The 12,226-nt window shown below is 43.6% G+C and overlaps 1 protein-coding gene across 1 annotated transcript; it reads left to right on the top strand.

Annotated features, from left to right (window-relative positions):
* Positions 1-6,827: 6,827 nt before the first annotated feature.
* Positions 6,828-11,880, top strand: LOC123231982 (ly-6/neurotoxin-like protein 1). The gene is made up of 3 exons (XM_044658309.1): positions 6,828-6,882; positions 7,639-7,740; positions 11,479-11,880. Exons 1-3 carry the CDS (start codon positions 6,828-6,830, stop codon positions 11,682-11,684), a joined length of 363 nt encoding a protein of 120 aa, XP_044514244.1. The 3' UTR covers positions 11,685-11,880.
* The last annotated feature ends 346 nt before the right edge of the window (positions 11,881-12,226 follow it).

Raw genomic sequence — 12,226 nt, 5'->3', positions numbered from 1 at the left:
CCAAAAAATTGCAAAGTTGTATAATCAAGTGTTGGGAAAAAAACTAAGATATTTTAATCTGGCACTGGCTACCCTTTCCCAGACTCCCATGCCTGGATGCTCTCCCTGCCAAAAATTGACTCAGATCTCTAGCTTCCTTTAAGAGTCAGCTAAAGCACAAATAAAGTCAGCCAGCATTAAGATGGGGAAAGTACTTTACATGTATTATCTCATTTGATCCCCTGAACAATCTTGGGAGGCAGGTATTATTTTTATGCCCATTTTATAGATGAGAAAATGAAAACAGGAGGAAGTTCTGTCACTTGTCCATCAACCCAGAGTAGCAAAATAATTACTATCTGAGGCAAAATTTAAACTCAGATGTTCTTGCCTCTAAGCACAGTCCTCAGGACTTGGAGAATGGGCTATCTTTAGAGAAAAGATACGGAGTTAATAATAGCATCTACTTCACTGGGTTGTTGGGAGGCTCAGCTGGGAAGCGCATAGCACACTGTGGCATGGAGTGTCTAGCCACCTAATATAAGTCCATTCCCTTCCTCTCCTAGTCTAAGGGACCCCCGCTCTGACCACTCCCTAGCTCTGACATCCATCCTGTGCTCGAAGCCCCTCTCTGCTTCCCAGCTCACTCCAGTGTGAGTCCAGCCGACATTGGGGTGCCCAGCCCGGAAGCCTCCAAGCTCGTAAAGCCCAAAGCCTACCATAAACTGGCTCCCTTCTCTGCGGTCCCTGAGCTGTCCCTGGGATTCGGAGGCCCCGCCCCGAACTCTGGGGGTGTGGGGCCTGGCTGGGGCGGGTTCCCGGAGGTGCCTAAAAGTCTCCAAACTCTGATCGCTGCCCAGAGGTGTCAGACCTTCCGAGGAGAATCCCAGAATTCAGAGACTGCACTAACTCCTGCAGCTCCACAGAAGGACGTGAGTGGGGGGAGGTTGGGGAGGGGAGACGGAGTTCGGGCTAAGTTCTGGGCACACTGGCAGCTGGGAAACCAAGGGGGGCCAGGGGAGAGGGAGGGAGCCAGAGGGATCAAGGAGGGAGAGTGTGCCCAGGTCAGGCGGGGGTAGATGTCAGATTGCCAAAGAATCATGTAATCTGAGCTACCTGATCTCCTCCGCTGCCAAGATGAGCCTTTCCACTGGCCCCCATCCCACTGCCCCTTCCTCCTCCTCTAGTGTAACCCTTTCTCCTCCAGCCTCTCCCTCCTCTCCATTTCCTTTCTACCTCCAGCATGCTCCTCTCCCAGCATCCTTGTCCTCCCAGCAAGAATCCCCCTTCCTCCAGTGCCCACCCTATCTTCTCTAGTTCCCTCAAGAACTCCTCCCAACCACCATTCCTCCAGTCTTTCTAGGATCTCTCCTGTTCAGCCTCCTCCTCCAGCAAAGCACTCTTCTCGCCATCTATTCTTCAGCATATGGAGGCTGGACTCGTTTTTTTGGGCGCCGAGGGAGGGAGTGACTCATCTGATGAGAGGATCCCCAAGAGCTCTTGGTGTTTCCAGAATGGACAAACAATGAGCTCACCACACCTAGTGGAGGCCTTCCATGATCTACCCCTGAAGTCCCATCTCCCCTCTCACACCCATAGCAGTAACTCTAGTAACTCCGCCAGGACTCCAGCCGGGAGCACCACCATGCAGACACCGATTTGGACAAACAGTAGATGCTATAGGAAGGGCTTATCTATACATACTCCGTACTTAAGACATTTTTCCTTGTAGTTTACTCTAATCTTTCTTGCTGCATTCGAGTTCCCTTTCCTGAGTGAAGAGAGAGATTTTCTTGGTTTGCTTTGAGAATAATGCTGTCTTCTTAAAGGTTGAGGGGAACTACTGTCTGGATCTGATTCTCACCCCCAAAGAGAAACTGTGCTCAAATGGAAATCATGAAGGTTATGTGTGTGTGTGTGTGTGTTGGGGGGGGGGGATATTAAGTAACTCCCCTCTTGGAGTTTCTGAAAAAGAAAGAGTGGAAACTAGAAATAGAATGTCACTTGCCCTAGATAGTGGGAGAGCAGAATTTTAAAGGGTTTGGAGAAAAGATGAATGTGAACCCACAGAGGAAGTCAGCCCAAGATATCAAAAAAGAAAGAGAAACTACTCTGGTGAAGAAGAAAAGGAGGGAATATTTAAAATATGGGTTCTAAATTTGGATAGATTTTAGAAAGTCTATGAATCTATTTAAAAAATGTTTTATAACTTTTTCAATATGATAAGTTTCCTTTGCAGTCTTAAGTTCTTTATCATATACATTTTATTTATTTATTTATTTTTTAGACCCTTACCTTCCGTCTTGGAGTCAATACTGTGTATTGGCTCCAAGGCAGAAGAGTGATAAGGGTAGGCAATGGGAGTCAAGTGACTTGCCCAGGGTCACACAGCTGGGAAGTGTCTGAGGTTAGATTTGAACCTAGGACCTCCAATCTCTAGGCCTGGCTCTCAATCCACTGAGCTACCCAGCTGCCCCCTTATTGTATACATTTAAAAACATGATTTTGACTAGGGGTCCACAGGCTTCACCAGATTGACAAAGATGTCCATGACACAAAAAAGGCTGAGCATCCATAGTCTAAAACTACTTCCACAGATGCACAAGGAACTAATGAACCAACTCAACCTTTCAAAAGACATATATGGTGGAAATAGGTCTTGATCAATGTCACATGTAAAACCCAGTGGAATTGCATGTTGGCTATGGGAGGGGGAGGAAGAAGGGGAGGGAAAGAACATGAATCATGTAACCATGAAAAAACATTTCTTAACTAATCAATAAAATAAAAATAAATAAATAAAAAAGACATATATGGGATGGAGGCTAGGGTAGGTAACAAAGCCTTAAACCTATAGGTCATTAGTGCTGGCTGGCAAAGAGAGAGCTAAGGACAACAGAAGTGGTATATTTTGGTACTTTTAAAAACATATGTTAAGGGAAAGATAGAAGGGAGGGTGGGACAGTGAAAACCAGCAACAGAAAGAAGGCAGAACATTTTGCCTTTTATTTTGCCTCTGCTGTCTCTGCCAAGATGAATGACCTTTGGAATAGAAAGAGCAAGACAAAAATGGCCGGTTAGGAGTCAGTGCCCCAGATAAATAGGGAAATAGTAAGAAAATAATGACCTAGGCAACTAGTTGGCTCAGTGGATGGAGCTTCAGGTCTGGAGATGGAAGATCCTGGGTTCAAATGTGATCTCAGATACTTCCTGGCTGTGTGGCCCCAGGCAAGTCATTTAACTCCAATTACTTAGCTCTTACTGCTCTTCTGCCTTGGGACTGATATTTAGTATTGATACTTAGTACTTAAAAAAAAAAAAGAAAGGAAAAGAAAAGGATGAGCTTCCTTAGTCTCTAGTCTCATATCCATGATGGATGTCCCACAAGAATGAACTGGTGGATGAATTTGGGGAGCCACTACCAGTGACCATCTAAAGATCCCTATTAACAGGAGACATATGGCAGGGCTGGGAATGTCTCAATGTCCCAATTTTCCAAAAGCACAGCGATTGTAATCTATAAACTATGAACATGTGGGCATGGCTTTGATTCTTGGTCCAACATATTAAAGAAATGATTTGAAAAAGAAAAACCAATCACAAAGAGCCAATCTGGTTTCATCAAGCACAGGTCATGCCAGGTGAACCCAATTTCCATTTCCTGACGGAGTAGGCTGATAAATTAGGGGAATTCTGTAGATAATTGGACTAAATTTCCAACAAGCATTTGGCCAAGTCTTACAAGTTATTATTCTGGACAAGATGGAAAGATATGAGATTACAGACCATGTAATTAGATGAACTCAAAACCAGTTGAAAGGCTAGATACAAAAGATAGTGATTCAATGAGAACTTGGGAAGGATGCCTCAGGCATCTCGTTCTTGGCCCTATGCTCTTTGGTTTCATTTTCAATTACTTTGATAAAGCATAGATAATACACTTACTAGATTTGCAGATAGCACAAAGTTAAAATGGATTGCTGGGTTAGGGAGTGGGGAGGGCAGCTAGGTGGCTTAGTGGACAGAGAGCCAAGCTTGGGTTTAATCTGACTCAGACACTTCCTGGCAGTATTACCTGGGCAAGTCACTTAACCCTAATCACCTAGCCCTTACTACTCTTCTGCCTTGGAACTGATATTTAGGATCAATTCTGAGACAGAAAGTAAGGGTTTAGGGGGAAAAAAGAAAGAAAAGCGGTTGCTAGCATGTTAGATGACAAAGTTAAGGGCATCATTCTATAAAGACTAGATACTAGACCAAGCCCAAAGTGATTAAATCTAAAGGGGATAGATATAAGCTCCTGGAGAGGCAGTTTGGTATAAAGGATAATATGTTGGACTTGGGGTCAGGCAACAGAGGTCCAATTCCTACTTCTGACATTTATTAACTTTGTGAACTTGGGCAAGTCCCTTTAGCCTCTATGAGATGCAGGCTCAGTCTCAATCATATATTTACCCAATTATGAACAAATTTCAATCGATGTGCATAGCCTCCAAAGAAACTACAGATCAGTATACTCATGCATTACCATGATAAAAAGAGAGCATTATTACATTTGGGTTCTAAAACCAACTTTAGAAGTACAGATTGGTGGGGGCAGCTGGGTAGCTCAGTGGATTGAGAGCCAGGCCTAGGGATGGGAGGTCCTGGGTTCAAATCTGGACTCAGCCACTTCCTAGGTGTGTGACCCTGGGCAAGTCACTTGACCCCCCATTGCCTAGCCCTTACCTCTCTTCTGCCTTGGAGCCAATATACAGTATTGACTCCAAGATGGAAGGTAAGGATTAAAAAAAAAAAGTACAGATTGGAGTAGGCATGGTAAAAAGCCATTTGTTTCAAATGATATGAGAGTCTTAGTGGATTGCAAACCCCATGTGAATCAAGAATGTGGTAGATTTCCCATCCCCACAAAAAACTTTATTCAATTTTGAAAAATTTGAAAAATTTTCAATTTTGAACAACCCTGAGAGGCACAGAATTCAGGACTAGGGAAGCGACAGCCATGTACTATGCCTAGGCTAGACCACATATAAAGTTATTGTATTTGGTTCTGGGTGCCATATTTTAGGAAGACCATCAATAATCTGGAGAATGTTCAGAAAGTGACCAGGACTCAGAAAGTGACCAGGACGGTAAAGGATCTCAGGTTCATGCCATATGAAGATTGGTTGAAGGAACTGGGGATATTTAACCTGAAGAAAAGAAAAATCAGTGGGGTAGGGCATGAGAGCTATTTTCAAGTATCTGAATGGATGTCAAGTGGAAGATGAATAGACACGTTTAACTTGGCCCCAGAAGGCAGAATTAAAAGACAGTGGATAGAACTTGAAGAAGACTTGGGCTTAATGTAAGGAAATATTCTTCACGATTAGAGCTGTCCAAAAGTGATATGGTCTCACTTGGAAAAGTGTGGGTTTCCCATTGTTCCAAGTCTTCAAGTGAAGGCTAGCTGGCCATTGATCAAAGATGCTTCTGATTCAGGTTTGGATTGTACTAGGTGTCTTCTGAAGTTCCTTCAGTTTTGAGACAATTGATCAGAATAAAGACAGTCATTTACAGGTTATCAGGTTGTTCATTCAGCTAGACATTCCTTGACCACTTTCCAGCAGGGAAGGAGAGATAATGAAGGGCCTAAAAATAATAGTTAGCAAATACTAAGGTTTGAAAAGCACTTTACAAATATAATTTTATTTGATCCTTACAATAGCCCTGGGAAGTTGGTGTTGTTATATCTTCATTTTGTTGTTGTTTAGTCATTTTTCAGGCTTGTCTGACTCTCTGTGACCCTATTTGGGGTTTTCTTGGCAAAGATACTAGAGTGGTTTGCCTTTTCTCTCTCCATCCCATTTTATAGCAAGGAAACTAAGGCAAATGGAGTTAAGTGATTTACCCAAGGTCCATAACTAGCAAGCATCTGAGGCCATTTTTGAACACATGAAGATGAATCTTCTTGATTCCAAACCTGGTGCTCTCTCCACTGTTTCTCTTAGCTGCCCATAAATGAGGAAATTGAGACAGATAAGTTAAATGACTTGCCCATTTAAATAAGTGTCTGAGGCTGGATTCGACCTAGGGTTCTTACTGACTTCAGTTTCAGTTATCTTGTTCACTGCACCACCTAGCTGCCTCTCTATGAGCAGAAAGATAGAAAGGAGATGATATCTGTTTGGGTTGAGTTTGATAGTCTATTGGAAAGTCAGGACTCACACACTTAACAGAACACAGAGTGAAGTATAGCTCAGATTGCCACAAGAGGTGGAATGTCAAGGAAAGAGAAATTTGCATGGTAAAATGGAGATTTAGAACTTTGCTTCAAAGTTTGCTTCTGCTACTTACTGCTGATGTGATCTTGGGAAAGTTGCTTAACTCCTCTAGACCTTTTTTCCTTCCATAAAATTCTTTCTATCCTTTCTATCCATTAGTCTCATGGTTTTTGGTTGGAATGTTCAAGGAAAGCCTACCTGCAGGTCTTGGGTCTTGAAGGAGGATTTTGATAGATAGCGAATGTGGGGAAATGTGTGAGCCAAAGTGGGAATGCATTAGAGTTGGTGATAAAGACCACCAAGGAACAGTCATTAAATTTCTTATTAACTTTTTCTTTTTAAACTTTTACCTTTTGTCTTAGGATCATACTAAGTCTTGGTTTCAAGGCAGAAGAATGGTATGGGCTAGGCAAATGGGGTTAAGTAATTTGCTCAGGGTCACACAGCTGGGAAGGATCTGAAGCTAACCTATTAACTCTTTCCCCTTGTCCCCTACAGTGTCCTCCAGGCTGAAGAATCTCACCTGTGGCTACCACTTCCTGCCCCAACTCAACACCACCCCCACCATCTCTCTCACTTTCAACCATGAAGTCCTTTTCTGTCATATTCCTTGTAGCCATCATCATGACCAGGCCACTTGGTAAGGGCAATGAGCAGACCAACTTCCAGGATGCTATGAAGCCCATTTTACAGTTGAAGAAATTGAGGCAAATAGATTGACTTCCCCAGGGTCATACTACTAGTAAATGTCTGAAGCCAGGGAGTGTTCAGAGGTAGGCAAGGAGGTTGGCTGTAGGCTTGGATCCTGAATCCTTTTATCTTACCTCATTTTGGTGATCTCATCTTGGAAAGGGATGCCAAGAATGTAGGATGTTTTCCTTTGGCTCAACATAAGGGGAAACCTCCTAAAAGTGAGAGAATTCTCAAAGGGGAATGAGCTGCCTCAGGAAGTAGTGAGTCTCTCATTGTTATAGTTCACATGTAAGGTAGTGAAGGACCATTTGTCAAGGATGTTACAGAGGGGAAGAGTCTGCAATGGACTAAATCCTGCTGAAGTCTCCATTTTGAGAGGTTTTTTTTTCAACTGTGGAAGAAATACTAGTTCTAGGTCCTTTGGGAGGAGGGGGAGAGGCAGAGGAGAGCACCAGATAGGTGATGCCATTTGGTTGGGAATATTGGGGATTGTGCTGGAGGAAAAGCTGCCCAGGAGCCCTCATCTTGATGGTAACAGCTGTGGCCAGAGCCTTAAATCACCTTGAAGGTACATAAGAAGGGAACATTTTCTCAGGTCTGGATGAGCTCAGGCAGAAGGGAGGTGAGGTGGGGGACTTGGGGATAGAGTGGCTTCCAATGATTGGTCATCCCTAACATGTGGTTTGTGTCTGATCCCCTTCAGCCCAAGCCCTGAATTGCCATGTCTGTACATCGACTAAAAATGATTGCTCAAATCCACTGCGGTGTCCAGAACTAGCCACCTACTGCAAGACCATTCGCACCTGTAAGTTAGCCACTTGATTCCCTTTAGGGAAGCTGGAGGGAGAGGTAATGGGAATAAACATCTATATAGTACCTACTATGTGCCAGGGACTGTGCTGAGAACTTTTATAAATATTATCTCATTTGATCCTCAGGACAATCCTGGAAGGTAGATGCTATTATAATGCCTATTTTACAGTTGAAGAAACTGAGGCAAATGGGTTAAGTGACTTGCCCAGGGTCCCACAGCTAGTAAATGTCTGAAGCCAGATTTAAACTCAGGTTTTCCTGACTCTCTCTACACAGGGCTATGTTATAGGGAAATCATGGAAAGGCAGGAAATGCTACAAAGCAGAGACAGGGAGGATTCCACAACCCTGGAGAATGAGTTTCTCCTGGGGCAGTTGATCTTTCTCTCTGGAGGGAGTTAGTGTATGGATTTAACCTGTGAGCAGTTTATGTCTGGACTCCTCAGGTGGACTGAGTGGGTTAGACCATAACTCCCCTTCCTTGTGGCTGTCCATCTGGTTCCTGTTTGTTTCCTGATACTCCTGTTCTGTTGGGACTCTTACCTTTTGGCCCTCTGGACCTGCTTACCATCCAGCCTTTTTCCCTACTCTAGTTATCATCAAAAGGGAGAGGTTCTCACTGACAGTTGGCTTCAGGGATTTAGTAAGAGTCCCCTCAGAACAATAGTATCAGGAAACAAAACAGGAACTAGATGGACAGTCACAAGGAAGGGGACTAATGGACTAACCCACTCAGCCCACCTGAGGAGTCCAGACACACACTCAACCACTTCCAAGGAGATAAACTGCTACAGGTGAAGTCCACACATTGTCTCCCTCAAGAGAGAAAGATCAGCTGCCCCAGAGAAACTCACCCTCCAGGGTTGATTCTGGAATCCTCCCTGTCTCTGCTTTGCAGCATTTCCTGCTTTTCCATGATTTCTCTATAACAGCTATCAGCCACAGAAAGTAAACTACTTTCAGCTCAGGTAAGGATTGAGGTAAAGGTGTGTGGGAGGAAAAGAAGGGGATGGAAGGGCAGCAAGGTGGCTCAGTGAATAAAGAGCCAGGTCTAAAGATGGAAATCCTGGGTTCAAATCTGGTCTCAGATACTTCCTAACTATGTGATCCTGGTCACCGAACCCCAATTGTTTAACCCTCAAAATTCTTGTGCCTTGGAACCTATATTCAGTATCAATTCTAAGACAAAAGGTAAAGGTTAAAAAGAAAAGAAAAAATTAGGGAAGGCTTTATGGAGAAGGTAACATCTGAATCGAGCTTTCAAGGAAGAGAAGGATTTCAATAAATAGAGATGGAAGTAGTCTTTCTGAGGGATGGGAAATGTTGTGACCACAGGCTCAATGAAAAGAGAGAGTAGGACTGAACAATAGATGGAAAGTCTATTATATAGACTTATGTGATTCATTATATATATTTATATATTATAAATACAATATCTTATAATCATGTCATAATATGCAAATAGGATAATTATATTATTAATTAATTTTATTTATTAATTGATATATTATTAATGTGATATACTATGTATTCTAATATATGGAAAGGCCAGTGTGGCAGGATTTTAGTGTCCAAGAAGGAGAACTGAGTGAAATAAGGCTAGATGTGCTAAATGAGGTCCAAGCTGCCAGGGCCTGGTCCCTTTTCTCTGCCACCCTGTTCATTTTGTTGCCAGCCTTTTTCTCAGAAATGCTCCTCTTGAATGTAGGAGAAAGAATGCTCTCCACATCCAGAGAAAGAACTGTGGGAGTAGACAAGCAGAAGAAAAACACAGGATGGATCTATCCCGTGGTTCGATAGGGATATGATTGGGGATGTTGACTTTAAATGATCACTCTATTGCAAATATTAATAATATGGAAATAAGTTTTGAACAATGACACATGTAAAACGCAGTAGAATTATTCGTCAGCTCAGGGAGGTGGGATGGAAGAAAAGAGGGAAAGAACATGAATCATATAAACATGGGGCAAAAAAAATTACAAATTAATTAATTGATTAAAAAAAGAAGAAATGTTCCTTTTCTGCTCTTGCTCCACATTGGTTTCTGGCTCTTTATTATTATTATATATCCTGGGTGAGATGTCAAACAGCCATGGATGGTAGCTTGACTGGTCTCACTGCTAGAGTATCTGAGCTTGGCTCATCCCAAGACTTGACCTCTTGGGACCTGTACAATAAAAGGATGCTGTGGGGATCGTTGGGTTAGGATTGGAAGAGTCCTTCGAGGTCACAGAGTCCCAAACCATCATTTTACAGATGAGGACACTAGGGCACAGGGAGATGAAATAAATTGCCCAGGCTCACATGATGACTAGTTGTCTGAGGCAGGATAAGAAATTAGGTTGAATAAACTAATGAATAAAGAGAAACGAAAGTCTCTTTGATGGAAGGTGCCAGAGCAGTGGGAGGAAGCGTGGGGAGAGAATTGTAGCAATGAGAAGAGAGTGAATTTGATATTTGAAAAACCCTTCTAAGATATGAGTAATATTACTAATTACAATGCTAATGACAGTATCTAAAGTGAGATAAGGCTTGTCATTGACACATGTTACAAATGAGAATTCTGAGGCTTGCAGAGCATAATGGAGTAAGCTTTGGATTTAGAATTCCAGAATCTGTGCTTACTACTTACTGGCACTGTGGCCTTGGATAAGTCACTAAAGGTCTCTGGGCCCTACCTTCTTCTTTTTTAAACCCTTCTCTTCCATCCTAGGATTAATACTGTGTCTGGGTTCCAAAGCAGAAGAATGGTAAGGGTTAGGTGATGGGGGCTACATGACTTGTCCAGGGTCATACAGTTTCCTGTCTCTAGTCCTAGCTTTCAGCTCACTGAGTCACTTAGCTGCCCTCCTTCCCCCCAGCTTTTTATCTAGAAAATGTGGGGGTTTGGAAGAGAGGCTCCCCAAAGACCCTAGTTCCTATTCTTGGGCCTGTGGGCCTGTGGGCCTGGGTTTTCTTGACTTTGGAGATTCCTAGATTGGATCAGATATCTTCTAAAGTCCCTCCAATGAGATTTTAGTTAGCTGGATCAGATTGGAAGAGCCTGAAGGTTGGGAAGGAGAGTTTGGAAATATATTTCATGGATAGGGATGAAAATAGGGAACCAGGAAGAGGAGGCCCAGGAAGGGGCTGAGCCCGAGAAAGAAGACATATAGGCTCCAGTCTAAGGGTTACACATCCTGAGATTGATCAGTGGGCGGGATACCAGGGGTGACCAGAGGAGCCTCCTAATGGATGAGGAAAGGGAGGGGAGCTACTCAAAATAAAGACTAATGGGGGCAGCTGGGTGGCTCAGTGGATTGAGAGCCAGGCCTAGAGATGGGAGATCTTAGGTTTGAATCTGGTGTGACCCTGGGCAAGTTACTTGACCCTCATTGCCTAGCCCTTACTGCTCTTCTGCTTTGGAACCAACACAGATTATTGATTCTAAGACAGAAGGTGAGGGTTTTTAATTAAAAATAAAAAATAAAGACTAATGAGTCAATTCAATGTAACCAGCCTTGATTAAATACTTGCTGTATCTCGGACCCTGAGCTCTGCCCTAATAGCCCAGGGAGGGAAAATGGTACACCCTCCATCCTCAAGAAGTATCAAGGAGTTTTTGGTCTAAAAGGGGAAGAGCGAATGCGTGCACAAGTAAATTTGATATGAAAAGTGTGATAAGTCAAGGTAAACTAATAAGGGACCCGCATGCTTACTGACTCTCCTCCCTGTCTGGTTGTGTTCAGATTCTCCAACTACGGTCTACAAATCCTGTGCGAGCGTCTGTACCAAAGATAGTTTGGAGGAAGTCCACATGAACCAAAATGCCAAGGTATCCTGCTGCCAGTCGGACCTGTGTAATGGGGCTGCCTCCTGGACTCCTGCTTCCTCAGGCTTAATCTTCACCGGGCTCCTCAGCATCTTCTGGGGCCTGTTTGCGCTTGGCCTTTGAGTTAGGACCAGTAGACAGACAGACAGACAGACAGACAGACAGACAGACAGACATGCTTCCTTCACCTCCTTTGGATTTATAACCCAGCCTGGCTCCCAGGTGAGAAAGGGAAACTGTGCTCCCTTCCTCCCTCTGTCACTGGGCCCCACACAGAGCGCTGGGCCCCTTCCAGCCCTCCTGCCATCACTTACCACCCCACCCCTGGCATGTCTCTATCTGGGCCCTGATTTTCCTATCGGTAGACTAGACTTGGCCACCTTCCTGAAACCTGTGGCAATTAGTTTATTCAACCTAATTTCTTATCCTGCCTCAGAGGATGACTCTTTTTGATAAGATACCTAGTTGGAAGGGGATCACAAAATCCCAGAATTAGAAGGGATCCTATGCAGCCTTCATTTGTGCAGCAATCCCTTCTCTAATCCCTGACAAGTTCTCATTCAGCTTCTGTTTGAAGAACGCCAGTGATGGGACACTCACTACCTGTCCAGGCATCCCGTTCACTTTCAGAGAGCTCTAATTGATAAGAAGCTTTTCCTTACATT

Source organism: Gracilinanus agilis, chromosome 1 (genome assembly GCF_016433145.1).
Source record: "Gracilinanus agilis isolate LMUSP501 chromosome 1, AgileGrace, whole genome shotgun sequence".
Classification (NCBI taxonomy): Eukaryota; Metazoa; Chordata; class Mammalia; order Didelphimorphia; family Didelphidae; genus Gracilinanus; species Gracilinanus agilis.
Note: the sequence above shows the minus strand (reverse complement) of the source record. Positions and strands in the feature narration are given on the sequence as shown.

What these genes read in the sequence shown, in the direction of transcription:
- LOC123231982 (XM_044658309.1), top strand. Translation starts at nt 6,828, where the DNA reads ATGAAGTCCTTTTCTGTCATATTCCTTGTAGCCATCATCATGACCAGG. An exon ending in CATCATGACCAGGCCACTTG is followed by an intron (nt 6,883 to 7,638) that starts GTAAGGGCAATG and finishes GATCCCCTTCAG; the next exon opens with CCCAAGCCCTGAATTGCCAT. An exon ending in CTGCAAGACCATTCGCACCT is followed by an intron (nt 7,741 to 11,478) that starts GTAAGTTAGCCA and finishes GGTTGTGTTCAG; the next exon opens with ATTCTCCAACTACGGTCTAC.